Source organism: Erinaceus europaeus, chromosome 1, assembly GCF_950295315.1.
Source record: "Erinaceus europaeus chromosome 1, mEriEur2.1, whole genome shotgun sequence".
Classification (NCBI taxonomy): Eukaryota; Metazoa; Chordata; class Mammalia; order Eulipotyphla; family Erinaceidae; genus Erinaceus; species Erinaceus europaeus.
Window position 1 is genome coordinate 23,957,521 of NC_080162.1, and position 14,849 is coordinate 23,972,369.

General features: G+C 50.5%; 1 protein-coding gene across 1 annotated transcript in view; it reads right to left on the reverse strand.

Moving 5' to 3' along the window:
• Nucleotides 1-1,308: 1,308 nt before the first annotated feature.
• Nucleotides 1,309-14,849, reverse strand: part of SPOCK2 (SPARC (osteonectin), cwcv and kazal like domains proteoglycan 2) — a 37,008-nt gene continuing 23,467 nt past the window's right edge. Inside the window, exons 5-11 of the mRNA XM_007539427.3 lie at nt 13,539-13,653; nt 11,041-11,155; nt 10,519-10,638; nt 9,616-9,834; nt 8,427-8,489; nt 4,991-5,128; nt 1,309-4,839 (exon numbers count right to left, since the gene is read on the reverse strand). Of these exons, the coding sequence (XP_007539489.1) occupies nt 4,694-4,839; nt 4,991-5,128; nt 8,427-8,489; nt 9,616-9,834; nt 10,519-10,638; nt 11,041-11,155; nt 13,539-13,653 (916 nt within the window). The 3' untranslated portion in view covers nt 1,309-4,693. The remainder of the gene's footprint in view (nt 4,840-4,990; nt 5,129-8,426; nt 8,490-9,615; nt 9,835-10,518; nt 10,639-11,040; nt 11,156-13,538; nt 13,654-14,849) is intronic.

Genomic DNA, 14,849 nt, shown 5'->3' on the forward strand with positions numbered 1-14,849 from the left:
TCCTCTGTGTGTCTGTCTCTCTTGAAATAAAGTTCTAAGAACAGGTAGTTAGGGGCCAGGGAGATACCACAGTCGTAGCACGTCAAACTTGGATGTCTGAGACCCCAGAATCTCCAGACCAGTTCTTTTATTTTTTGCTTCCAGGGTTATTGCTGGGGCTTGGTGCCTGCACTAGGAATCCACTGCTCCTGGAAGCTATTCTTTTCCCTTTTGTTGCCCTTGTTGTTTATCGTTGTTGTTCTTATTATTGTTGTTATTGCTATCGTTGTTGAGTAGGACAGAGAGAAATTGAGAGAGGAGAGGAAGACAAAAAGGGGGAGAGAAAGATAGACACCTGCAGACCTGCTTCACCCATTGTGAAGCTACCCCCATGCAGGTAGGGAGCTGGTGACTTGAACCAGGATCCTTATGCTGGTCCTTGTGCTTCGCGCCATGTGTGCTTAACCCGCTGTGTCGCCACCCGCCCCCCCCAGATCAGTTCTTAGCACCACCATAAGCCAGAGCTAAGTAGTTCTTTAGTCTCCTCCCCCCTTCTCTCCTGTGAAAGTAATTAAATATATAAATAACTGTTTTTTAAAAACTGGGCCAAGGAGACTGCTTGGCAATATTTCATGTATTTAAGATGCCGAGTTCCATGTGTTCCTTTGCCAGTACTTCAGAGAAAGAAAAAGAAATTAGACATAATATAAATATCCAAAAATAGAGAAATGGTTGATTCATGAGCATACGCATATACTGTTGACTACTGTGTAACCATTAAAATCATGTTTTCAAATAATTTTGAGAGCATGGGGAAAGGTTGCTAGTAGACTCATTGCAAAAGGCAGGTCATACTATTTGATGTTGGGTTTGAGCATGGAAGCATTTGTTGGCACCTGTATGAATACAGATTAGACGTGCATAAAACCAGAAATGTTGCTTCGTTCCTTCTGGTCCTGCTTCCCGCCACACAGGCCAGCCCCCTGAGGTCTCCCACGTGAAGGTGTTGGGACAGTGTGCTGTTTGTGAATGCACTTCTGTGAAATGTGACAGCAGGAGGGAGAATAACCAGAATCTTGCCAGTAAGTGGTGTTTATAAAGTTTTTTTTTTATTATTTTCGGTTTTCTTAAAAATAACATTTGATTTCCTTTATGCATGTGTGGAGTGTACTTGTTTCCTTAGGCTGAGTAGTAGGCAGATAAAGACAACACAAGGGGGGGGGTCCCCCAGAGGAGCTGGGGGTTGGGCTGTGAGGGAGCGCAGGGGAAGGGTGGGGGTGACCCACAGAGCGCTTGAGTGCCCGTCAATGCACACACATGGCCTAGCACTTGGTTTTTCGAGTATTTTTTAAAGACATCTAGAATTACTTAGAGATACGATTTCAGCACTTAAATATACAGACGGAAACCCAAGCACTTGAACACAATTCTTAACTCTAAGCTCAGTTATTGCACATAACACAGTTTAAGTAGCTTCAGGCTATAAAGCAGCTTGCTCAGGACGTCTCGAGTCTCTTCTTGTACCCCCATGCCCCTGTGTCTCTTCCCTTTGAACCCCTGCCAGCCCATGGCCTCCCTGTCAGGGCAGGTGTCCATGGACTAGTCATTCCTTCTCCCTAAGGGCTGGGGGCAAAGCTCTGGTGAAATGGAAAGTTCCCACATGGATACTGACGGGCCCCACCCACTCAGAGGTGAACTCTGGAAGCAAATGGGCACATGGAAGGCTGAGCAGGTGGCCTGCTCACCGAGAGCAGGTGGGCATGGGAAGGACGTTTGACCCCCCACACACACACCGCGCCCTCTTCCCACAGGTGGTCACAGCCTTAGCAGGACAGCAGGGGGCAGTCAGGACGTCCCATCCACACTCATTAACGCCCCCCACTTCTTTGTGCCCCTTCCCCAGTATCACCCTTGGACCCATTCTGAGTGGTCTCTCAAGGCACATTTATTCTTTGCTACTCAAAGCCACCCCCTCCTCGACATCCCCACCTCTCCCAGCACCTGTGTGTGCTAGGGGACCCCAGGGAAGCTCTGGGGTCAAGCAAGGAGCTGGTCTTCCAAACTTCCCATTGAGCATGCTTCAGCACTGCTCCACCAGTCTGAGCCAGGGCAGCAGGGGCAGGAGGACAAGACATCCAAAGAGAGAGACATGGGATGGACCAGAGGCAGGTAGCTTAGTCCAGGGCGTGAATCCAGGACTTGCGGGTGGGGAGCTGCAGCCTCATCCAGGAAGAAGCACAGGGCTGCTCTGCTGAGCAGTCACTTAAGGCTTGCAAGCCCTCAGGGTCACACTGCTTTTGCCTGTCTCCAGGTGGCCCCAGTCTCAGAGACAGAAGTGAAGAGCAAGAGTGAGGGTTTCAGACACAGGACAAGGCCAGCCCCCTGCAGTCCCTCCAGACTCTAGCTCAGTGTCTTTCACTTTCTTTCTACAACATATTTACAAGGTCGTAAAAACGTGCGCAGCTGGAAGGACCCAGAGACGCAGAGGGAGCATGTGCTCCCAGGAGGGAAGCAGTAAGAGGGTACAGGGGCCCCTTCCTCTCTGCTCACCTCCACCCCCAGAGGCCCCAGAATCTTCTAGAGATACCTCCCCCAGAAGGGCAGGTACAGACATCTGAGCTGGGGCAGAGGGAAGAGACTTCAACCCTAGCGAGAGCAGAAAGTTTCAAGTAGCTCTGAGTGAGAGGAGCTGCTACTCAAGAGAGCAGAGGACCTCTCCCTGAACTGAGCTGGGGCCACAGGGAGAGGGAACAGGCAGGGCAGGGCACAGGAGCACATGGGGGATCTGGAACAGAGCGACACCTTAACGGTCAGGGCTGTGCTGCGGATTAAGAAGCAGTTTATGGAACTAATTAGAGTTTCATTATTTTCCTCAAGAGAGGACTTGGATGTTGTTGATTCCTTGGTGGAGCAAAGGGGCGGCGGGCTGGGTGAAGTTCTTCCATTAAGTCCAACAGACACAGCAGGTGCTGCACAAGCTGGGGAGAGCCAGGCTGGGAACCATCCCAGGGAACCTCATTGTGTGGTGTGTGCCCCTCATCCTGCAGCCCACTCAACGCATACGGCATCTCCTCACATCCCAGGCCCCAGAAATGGCCCATAGACTGACTTACTCTCTCTCTCTCACACACACACACACACACACACACACACACACACACACACACACACACAGCACTCAGCATACACCTATGAACTTCAGAAGCCCCAGTACTAGCAAGAATTTTTTAACCAAGCTATTAAGAGATTTGCTTCAATAGGAGAACTGGAAAGATTGGGGGTGGAGGTGAAGGACATGAGACATTTTCTCATTCACCCTGACAGGGAGATTGGGGAATCACAAGGTATGAAGCCTGGCTTCCCCAGGCCCATGGCCTTTGGCTTTTCACAGCTCCTGAACACTGCAGAGCCTGGAAGAGGCTGTTCAGTAATCTTATGGTGCCCTCAGAGGAGACAAAGGGAAACTTCAGGAGTTTAGGTTTGTGGGTCCTCTTTTTTGAGGGAAGCGATAGAGAGAGATCCTGGTTTCAGAGAAAGCAGGAAGGATGCATCTCCCCACTGCTCCTCCCTCACAAGGCTTCTGGGACAACTGTTCAGAGGGAAGCATTTCAAGTTAAGGGTTGAGGTGAGGAGGTGGCACATACACCCACCCCTGTCCACGGTCCCGGATCTTCAAGGGCTGCCTCATCCATGACTCAGAGCAGGTGAGGGGGGCTAGGGAGGGGGCAGGGCAGGGCCTCGCCCCATGAGGCCAAGCAGAGGTCACCTGCATACACACCACCTGCAAGAAGCAGCCCAGGCCAGGACACCACCTGACACCCAGGAAGGGGCTGAACTGGGCTGGGGTTAGACATTCAGGACTACCCTGTCCCCAGCGCTCAGCCTGTGATAGCAGACTCTCTATGATGAGTCGGCCCCTTCTGCCCTGCTTCACCACAGGCAACACTGGCCAGGTCTTCCCCATTCCCTGCCTCTCAGCTTCTGCCCCCATGCTCATTCCTGGCAACCTCCCGCCACACTGGCTCAGGGTAGGAGGGTTGCCAGAGCACTGAGGAATTCAGCAAAGGGGCAGGGCTTGCTGTGGAAGGTGAACCAGTGCAGCTCAGTGGAGACTGGCAGGGTGTCACAGCCAAACTAGTTCAGCTTCTAGGGCACACACCTCTCTCACCCCCACTTGATGACCCCCCTGACGCTGTCAAGTAGAGAGCTGGATGCCCTCCCTCCCCTCTGCACTGAGGACATACCCACAAGCTAGAGCTGGACTCCAGAAGGAGGAGGGAGAAGGGCAGGCAGGGGTCAGAGGCTGGTGGAGCTGTGAATAGCAAATTTCACATCAGGACAAGACCATCCAGTTGAGTTTAGATGGGGCCAGGGGTTGTGAGTAGAATTCATTCCTTTTTACCTTGTGGTACTGTATATATGTGTGAATATATATATATTTTTTTTTAAATCCACAACAAATAGAAATGAAACAACTACAAGAAGGCCAAATGGGGCTTCTGGACAACTCACTGCCAGGTACAGTGTGAGCCAAGGACATATCTGTCAATACATGCCACACGTGCACACACACATGAACCACACACACCATGCACACTCACACACCCAGTTCTCCCTTTTGAAGCCAGGGTCCTTTTGACAGTCCTTTCCGGATCCATTCACTAAGCTGCCTGCTTTGTCCTGGTCTCTGCTGGCCCAGCTCCCCCTCAGCCATCTACCAGATATAACCCCCGTCGTCCGCCTCGCCTGCCTCGCCCTCCTCTTCCTCGGCCTCCTCGCCTGCTTCCTCTGTCTCCTTCTCCTCCTCATCCTCCCAGCCAACGCCGCTGCCAAAGTCCCCAGAGAAGCCCACAATGTCATCTGTGAAGTGAATAAATCAACGGAAAGTTAGAACCCTGCTGGTTGCCGCTCCTCTCAGCCAGTGGGGAATCACACCACACGCAGATAGGCCCCCAGATGCAGATCAGACTCCCTACCCACCCCCCACATCATGTCGGGGGCCTGTCCTTACCACAGTCAGGGCTTCTGTGTGTACGGGTGCCAGTCAGCTCCAAGCCCAGCTGGTCAACACACCAGCAGTCGCCACTGCTCTGGTCACACTGCATCTTCCGGTAGTAGCCGTCTTCATCACAGCTTGGGATGAAGACCCCTGAATGAAACAGTAAGAACAAGGTCCAGTGGCGTAGACTGGACCTCCCACCAGAGTCTAGCCAACCCAAGTACTCACCATCCCACAAACAGATGTCCAGGGATTGAGTGAGCACAGAGGAGAAAGCTTGTCTCCCTAAATAACTTTCAAGAGAGAGTTCATCCTCATCCACCATTTCCTCCACTCTGTGGCCCAAGTCTTGCAGGATGGTCAGTCTGACCCCATCACACTCCAGGCCCTGGATCCTACAGCTGCTCCTGTGACCAGGCTGCCCACCACCAGCAATGCCAGCTTCTCCTCTCCCCTCCCCTAATTCTAAGCTCCCTTTGGGGCCTGTCTGCTTACCCCCCACCCTAGGCCCCCAGAACTGCTGGTCCTCTGTCTACCCAATGGATGTCTTTTTTTAAATTTATTTATTTATTCCCTTTTTGTTGCCCTTGTTGTTTTATTGTTGTAGTTATTGTTGTTGTCATTGTTGGATAGGACAGAGAGAAATGGAGAGAGGAGGGGAAGACAGAGAGGAGGAGAGAAAGACACGACACCTACAGACCTGCTTCACCACCTGTGAAGCGACTCCCCTGCAGGTGGGGAGCCGGGGTTCGAACCGGGATCCTTATGCGGGTCCTTGTGCTTTGCGCCACCTGCGCTTAACCCGCTGCGCTACAGCCCGACTCCCCCAATGGATGTCTTTTAAGGTCACTCTGAGCAGCCAGAGACAGACTCTGCTTCGTGGAGAGTGCAGAAATGATAAACAGAAACGACAAACCCAGGTACAGTAGGCTAGGAGGGCACAGAGAATGCTGAGAAGGAACGGCACTCAGGGAAGAAAGGGGAAGAAGCAGTGCTGACACCCTCCCCTGAGGCCACTGGCTTCACACTCAGCCCACTTTGAGGGACCATCCTAATGTCTGGCTTCAGGCACCACCCAGCCACTCACAAGTGACTAAGAGGTCCATCTGCTCTTCATTCAGCCACCAGGGTCTTTGTTTCTGTTCCTCAAGAACCTCAAGCTTTTCCCTCCCCTTGGCTCTGTACTTAACAGGCTCATCCTCATCCCTTGGGTCTCCTTCTGACCATCAGCTCCCCAGAGAGGCTTTTACTATCTATCCCACAGGCTAAGTGCTGTCCACTTATACTCCTCTTCGGCACCACCTGCAGGCTATAGTTGGTAGTTCTGTGGTTTGGGTGTGTCCACCTGTGATCTGTGTTTCCCCTAGTAGCCTGTGTGCTTTATGTGGTCAGGCACCAAGTCCACCTCGCCCATCAGTTCTGAGTCAGGGTAGGTTTGCTGGACTGACACTCAAGTGTGTGTTAAATACAAGAGCTCCTGCTCAGGTGGGGCCTCACTGGAGCTCAACCACACCCTAGAGGAATGGAATGGCAGGGGGGGGCTGGGTGGTGGCACACCTGGTTAAGCACACATAGTACTAAGCACAAGGACCCAAGTTCCAGACTCCGCTTCCCATCTGCAGTAAGTCCACTTCAAGAGCAGTGGAGCAGGTCTGCAGATGTGTCTATCTTTTGCTTTCCCTCTCAGTCTCCTCTTCCCTCTCAATTTCTCTCTGTCCTATCAGATAAAAAGACAAAGAAAGAATGGAAGGAAGGAAGGAAGGAAGGAAGGAAGGAAGGAAGGAAGGAAGGAAGGGAGGGAGGGAGGAATAAAGAAGGAAAGAAAAAGGAAGTAATAGGATGGGATGGGAAGGAATGGGGGATTTGAGTCCTAACCTCCAACCCTGGCACAGGTAGGCACAACATTAGTGTTTAAAACACACTTATTAGGGGGTCGGGCGGTGGCACAGTGGGTTAAGCACACGTGGCGCAAAGTGCAGGGACCGGTGTAAGGATCCCGGTTCGAGCCCCCGGCTCCCCACCTGCAGGGGAGTCGCTTCACAGGCGGTGAAGCAGGTCTGCAGGTGTCTGTCTTTCTCTCCCCCTCTCTCTGTCTTCCCCTCCTCTCTCCATTTCTCTCTGTCCTATCCAACAACAAAGCAACGTCAACAATGGCAATAATAATAACCGCAACGAGGCTGCAACAACTAGGGCAACAAAAAGGGGGGAAAATGGCCTCCAGGAACGGTGGATTCATGGTGCAGGCACCGAGCCCAGCAATAACCCTGGAGGGAAAAAAAAAAAAAACACTTATTAAATGGAGGAGGTGACTCAGCAGTAAAGTGTGCCTTGCCTGTGTGAGGACCAGGGTTTGAGTCCCAGGGGTGCATATAAATAAAGGACAGAGCTGGATAGATAGTTTACCAGGCATATACCTCACCATGTGCATGACCCAAGTTGGAGCCCCAATACCATATGGGAGTGCCACAAGACCAGGGGCATCTCCAGTTCTGTGGTGTCTCTCCTTCTTTCTGCCTATCTCAGGAGTAAGGAATTTCTTTTAATGATGTGTTTTTTTATTTATTTTCTCTTTTCTTGCCCTTGTTGTAGTTATTATTGTTTTAGTTATTGATGTCATTGTTAGATAGGACAGAGAGAAATGGAGAGAGGAGGGGAAGACAGAGAGGGGGAGAGAAAAACAGACACCTGCAGACCTGCTTCACTGCCTGCAGGTGGGGAGCTGGGTTTCGAACTGGGATCCTTACGCCACTCCTTGTGCTTTGCGCCACATGCACTTAACCCACTGCACTACTGCCTGACTCCCATGAGGAATTTTTTTTTTCTGCCCAGGGCCATTTGGATATGTATAACATCATTTACAGGTAACACAAAACCATCAATTAAAAAATTAGCACTTAGTTAACTTAACCTTAAAGTTTATCACTTACTGTTACTATGAAAAAAAAAAAAAAAACCTCCTAGATGGATTGAATCTCACTTGTGGTTGCCTTGGCATCGTCAGACCAATGATTCTATGGGTTGTACATGGCTCAGATATTCCCCACGACTGTTTTATCTGAATGAAAAAGTCAGCCCGGGAGTAGTAAAATCATATTACGTACAAGGCTTCAATCCCACAAAGAAAAAAAGAAACTGAAACATCCTAAGTGGTGGAACACTGCTTGGCTGTTCTCTCTCTCTCTCTCTCTCTCTCTCTCTCTCTCTCTCTTTTTCACACACACACACACACACACACACACACACACACACACTTATTGAGGGACTGACTAGGAGACCCTGCTCACCACAAGGATCAAAGCAGGAGAGGAGTTTCCCTCTCCTATCTTCCTAGACTGGGGCTGTGTCCAGGCTCAGTGCCTTCAAGAACGCCCAGGGACTAAAGCCTAAGGGCGCTAGAAGGACCCAGGGGCCCCCAACCCTGACTCTAGTGCCTGCCCAGCTTCCTCACCTGGCTTCTTCTTGGCAGCCTCCTGGATCTGGATGCGCTCCAGCTCTGCCAGGCAGGGGGGCTCTGTGGGAAGAGAAGCAGCCGCTGGTGGGAATGAGTGCAGACAGGACTCCCTAATGCTCCTCACTTCACCCCCACCCCCATCCTTAGACCTGAAAACTCAAGCAGGAGGCTCAGCAAGATGAAAGGCTTTGTCTGTTCCAAGGCCACCTTTTGGGGGTGGTGGGAGGTGCTGTTCTTTCTAAGATTCCCCAAGCTTGATGCAGGAGCTCTGCTGGATGAGAACACGCAGGAAACTGGGAGAGGCCGTTCCTAGGCTGCAGGGTGAGGGAACTGGGGTCCCCTGTTCTCTCTGACAATGCTGGGAACCCAAAGGACGAGTAGAGTTGGGGTGAATTCATAGATGCCCCAGAGTGAGAAGTCTTTTTTAAAATTTATTTATTTTCCCTTTTGTTGCTCTTGTTGTAGTTATTATTATTGTTGTTGTTGATGTCATTGTTGTTGGATAGGACAGAGAGAAATGGAGAGAGGAGGGGAAGACAGAAGGTGGAGAGAAAGATAGACACCTGCAGACCTGCTTCACCGCCTGTGAAGCGACTCCCCTGCAGGTGGGGAGCCGGGGGTTTGAACCGGGATCCTTACGCCGGTCCTTGCACATTGCGCTGCATGCGCTTAACCCGCTACACTATCACCGGATTCCCAAGTGAGAAGTCTTTAAAAAAATGTCCAGGCTAGAGGGAACAGTAAGACGGAAGCCCGGAAATAACTGGCAGCCAAATCTAATTTATCTGTAATCTTGAGAAGTCTCCAAGCCTTTCCCAACTGGAGTACTGGTAGGAAAATGAGACAGGTCCTCAGTCTACTGCCTCAGAAGGCTGCTGTCCAGAATGGGCATAAGAGCCCCCAAGGCCTGGCAAACAAAATGTTCTGGAGCCGTGCAGATGGAAGGAAGGCTGGGCAGTTAGAGGCAGTGAGCAGATCAAAGTGTCTGGAGGTGAACCAGAGCTCTGTGACTTATGCAGTGCTCTACACCCAGATTTTTCTTTGTTCATCTTCACAGGGTCTCCCAGACAGGGGTTGTTATCTCAGATTCAAATGCAGAAACTGATTCTCAGAGAGCCTGGAACAAGGGCAGAGCCTGCACTGGAGGGTAGGGGGCCCCATGTCTAGATGAGGGAATCACACTCACTCTCCCTCCAGAAGCAGAAGCACCACTCAGCGGTGGAGACCCGGCCATCCTTGTAGGTGTCGCAGGAGTTGAAGAAGGGGCGGATGCAGACCTCATACTTGTCCAGATTGATGGCAGCCAGCTCCACCTGGTCCAGGAAGAGGTCAGCACTGGTGTCCAGCTTGGAGAACATCCAGCCAATGGAGTCCTTGCAGCTGGCCCCCAGACTCTTGTCCAGACCTGGAAGAAAAGAGGTTCAAGATTTAAACATGCCCAAGGAAACCTGTTCACCCCTTCTCCCATCCATCTATTGTCCCACCTCCTCCGTCAGTTCGTTCCCTTCATTTAAGATCACAGCAGTTCAATGTTGAACCACAGGGTTGAGAAACTCAAGAATAGAGGTCCATCTTCCTAACTCTGCATAGGGCTGTAAACCTTGTTTGATAAGCCCTTCAGGAAACACAATTCCTTGCCTTCTGTTGACCACCTATTTCAGGGTTTAAGCTCCCTACGTCCATTTTTTTAATTTTTAAAAATATATTTTATTTATTTATTTTCCCTTTTGTTGCCCTTGTTTTTTATTGTTGTTGTTGATGTCGTCGTTGTTGGATAGAACAGGGAGAAATGGAGAAAGGCGGGGAAGACAGGGAGAGGGAAAGAAAGACACCTGCAGACCTGCTTCATCGCCTGTGAAGCGACTCCCCTGCAGGTGGGGAATCTTAATGCCGGTCCTTGCGCTTTGCGCATGTGCGTTTAACCCTTTGCGCTACCGCCGGACTCCCCCCTCCATCCATTTTAAGAAGCTCTTCCTATTAATTAATTTTCACCTTCTGGAACCTAGGCTTTTACACACGCACACACACACGCACACGCACACGCACACACACACACACACCAGCCCCAGGTAAAGAATAGCTTCCATACCTCTGGGCAGGCCAGATCCACTGCTGGCTGAGCCATTCTGCTTGGAGTTCTCATGAAGGAGTTGGAACCAGTCCCGCAGCCGGTCCCCCAGGTCAGCCAGGTCCTGCCCGGTGCATGTCTCTGCAGTGAGCACAGCAGGGTAAAGGGGGTGAAGACTGAAGGTGAGGTGAAGCAGACAGCACTGACACAGCTAGGAACGTTATTCCACAGTCCAGGAAGCAGGGGAGTTAGAAGTCAGGGACTCCCACCTTCCTCTCCCCGCTCCTTTCTAGTCCCAAGTGAGGTTCCCCATAGCTAAGATGCTGTCCCCACCCCACCCCTGACAGCCAGGTAAAAGAAATGAGAATTAAGGCCCAAACCTTCCTGCTGGATATTAACCCCACAGATTCCCCAGCCCTTCTTTCCCCTGACTCCACTCATCTCCCTTCCTGTTGAGCAAACTTCTCTTCTGACCGCAGAATCTCAAAGAGGGCAGGACAGGAGGGCATTCCCAGCCTGGCTGTGGCCTGGGGGCCTCTTTACCTGGTTTGCCATCGGTGGTGGAGGTGGCAGCTTGCTCCGTAGGGCAGGGGCAGGGACCCTCGCATCTTACTGTCAGCTGTTTGCTGCTCAGGCACACCTGCTGCTCCAGCTTACACTGTGAGAAGAAGGGCAACAAGGGGTGGGGGACTTTCCTCATGAGTCCCCACAGCTGGGTGGGGGGAACCTCTCAATGTCATTGTGGCAGTCACATCTGCCTCGCCATTAGATGTGGGTGGACAGCACTCACAAGCAGCCTGGTGGGGTCCTCCTAGTCCCTTTGGGAGCTACCAGTATGCAGTGGCAACAGGCAGAAGCTCCAGGAAGAGGAACCCCAAGAACTGATGGCTCCTAGGAAGGTCACACTGCAGCATCTCTGCATGCGTTTCTTTCCCAGAATATCTTCTCCCCACCCCCAGCCTTTACTGAAAAGCATGCTTGTTGTATGGTTTTTCTGAGGGGTTCATTGACCTCTAATACTTTTAACACATTTCCCCCCTAGTCAGCCCGATTCTCCTTTCAGACCAACTATTTGTTGCTGCTTTTCTGCTCCGTTCTGGCATATGATGGTGCTGGGGATTGAACCTGGGACCTCAGAGCCTCAGGCATGAACTACTTTTTTTGTTTGTTTGTTTGTTTTTGCTTCCAGGGTTATTGCTGGGGCTCAACCTACAGATCTGCTTCACAGCTTGTGAGAAGACCTGCCTGCAAGTAGCGAACCAAGTGCTAGAACCGGGATCCTTGCACTGGTCCCTATGCTTTGCACTATCTGCACTTAACCCAATTTGCTACCCCACCCCCTGGATGACCGACTTATAACATAATCACTCAGCTATTTCCCCATTCTATGAGCCAGCTATTAATGAGAACTAAGCCATTATGGCATTTGACAACATCTCCCAGACAATGAGGAAGGAACTCTTTTTTAAGCCTCTCCAGTGCAGGCGTTTAGAAAGGGCCAGGGACTTGCCCAAGGTCATAAGGCTGGGCTGGAAGCTAGACCTGCTGATGATATCTGACTCCCCCCCACACACACACACACACACGCACACCCACCCCACACACAGACAACAGCTCCTGACCAAGCCTGGCTCTGTACTTCAGTGTATGACACAGGCTTCCTGCTTTTCCTTCTCTACCAGCTCTGTTTGTCTCTTCCCAGCTTCCTCAACAAAATTTCTATCTCGGCCTCTTGCTAATTCTCACCCAATCCCTCTCCTCACCTGGAATAACTCATTCCCTCCAGCAATTTCAGTCACCCATAGTGGGTGATTCTTTAATCTCCATCTCACATCCCTAAACCCTAAAATCCAACATCAAAAGCCATACTACTCTCAACACCTCATTGATAACAGAAGTATATTCACAAGTACCACCTGGATTGCTATGTTCAATTCATAGATATGCACACATGTATATATATTACTACCAGGTTATTGCTGGGGGTCCGTGCCTACACAACAAAGCCACCACTCCTGGAAGCCATATTTTCCTTTCCTTCTGTTCTCTCTCATCCTTTTTTTTTTAAAAAAGATTTTTAATATTTATTTATTCCCTTTTGTTGCCCTTGTTTTATTGTTGTGGTTATTATTGTTGTTATTATTGCTGTCAGAGTTGTTGGATAGGACAAAGAGAAATGGAGAGAGGAGGGGAAGACAGAGAGGGGGAGAGAAAGATAGACACCTGCAGACCTGCTTCACCGCTTGTGAAGCGACTCCCCTGCAGGGACCAGGGGCTCAAACTGGGATCCTTACGCCAGTCCTTATACTTTGCGCCACCTGTGCGTTACCACCCGACTCCCCCCCTTTTTTTTAAGAGTCAGAGAGAAAGAGAGAGAGGAGTGAAGAAGAGAGACAGAGGCAGAGAGCACTGCTTCACCAATAGTGAAGTTTTCTCCCTGTAGGTGGGGACCAGGAGGCACTGGTCACATGTGCACTCTACTGAGTGTGCCACTGCCTGGTCCTTATAAAATTTCCTCATGAGTATTATCTCATTGAATCCCCCAAAGGTGGGAGTTCATTTCCCTGGCAACCATTCCTTCCCACGTGATTGTCTCCTGCACCCATCCTGCCCCAGAACCCAGTACCTGCTGGCGGACACTATCTCCCCTATGTAGGAATCCACCTCTGGAAAGTTCTACCCTTCACCCCACAGCAACAGGATAACAGAGTTCCTGCCTTCCACAGCCCTTAGTACTTTCAAGGGAACTTATCTCACTGCTCTGTGACTTAAATCACCTGCCCGTATCTCTCTTCCAGGCCACATCCTCCAACTACACCTGCCTGAGATTTGAGGCAGGGTCTGGCTCAGACTCTCAGGTAGCTTCAGCCCAAGGCTCAGGTGTCTAGACTATAGATGATCACAATGAATGCAGTGACCAAGCTCATCTGGCCCCACAGTAGCACCAGGAGCTCTTCAGAAGATTCCAGCAGGGCCACCTCTTTGCTCCCTGGGACTCTGGGTACATCCCAGCCTGGCCCAGACAGGACTAGTGTGCTCACCACTGAGCTGTAAGTGTGGCCATCAGAGCCACAGACAGATGCAAGTTGAGCCATGTGACAGGGCTTGCAGACGGTGTCTTTGTTTCCATGGAGCTTCAGGGCAGGCTGCTTGATCCTACGCGAGAAGAGGGATGGGGAGGGCATAGGATGGAGGTGAAAATGAGGGAGGGACAGAGTACCTGCTCCAACAGGAAGCTGACCTTGGGTTGGGGAGCTGTCTCAGTGGTAAAGCATAGCACTTGCGTGCATGATGTCCCAGGTTTGACCCTGGCACCACATATGCTAGAGCTGGACCATGCTCTCATCTCTCTCATAGAAAAAATTAAAAATGAACTTTTAGGAATTTTTAAATATTTGTTCATTGGATAGAGATAGCCAGAAATCAAGAGGGGGGTGAAAAAGAGGGAGAGAGAGAGACACCAGCAGCCCTGCTTCACCATTCGCACAGCTTTCCCCCTGCAGGTGGGGACCAGGGACTTGAACCCGGGTCTTTGTGCATTATAATGTGTACACTCCACCAGGCACACTACCACTTGGCCCTAGAATTACTTTTAAATGATATTTCTCTTTCTTTCCTCCTTCTTTCCTTCGTTCCTTACTCTCCTTCTTTCTTTCTTTCTTTCTTTCTTCCTTCCTTCCTTCCTTCCTTCCTTCGTTTCTCTTTTCTCCAGGGTTATCGCTGGGGCTCGGTGCCGGCACTATAGCACTAAGAACCCACCACTCCTGGTGGATATTTTTTCCATTTTTTTCTATTGGATAGGACTGAGATAAATTGAGAAGGGAGGGGGAGATAAAGAGAAAGGGAGTGGTCCAAGAGGTAGCACAGTGGATAGAACATTGGATTCTCAACCATGAGGTCCTGAGTTCAATCCCTGGCAACACATGTACCAGAGTGATGTCTGGATCTTTCTCTCTCTCCTTTCTTTCGCATGCATAAATAAATAAACTCTTTTAAAAAAAAAAGAGGGAGAGAGACAGACAGAGAGACACCTACAGACCTGTTTCACCACTTGTGAAGCGATCCCCCTGCAGATGGGGAGCGGGGCTCAAACAAGGTTCCTTGTGCAGGTCCTTGCACTTTGTACTATGTGCACTTAACCTGGTGCGCCACCACCGACCCCCTTAAATAATACCTTTTAATTTGTTGAATAGCAACAAGTAGAGAGGAATGAATAGGGTTGGGGGAGATAGAAAGAGAGAGAGGGAGACCAGCAGTTCATGAAACTTTCCACCTACAGGTGAGAATTGGGGGTTTGAACCTGGGTCCTTGTGTATTGTAGTACATGTGCTCTACCAGGTGCACCACCACTC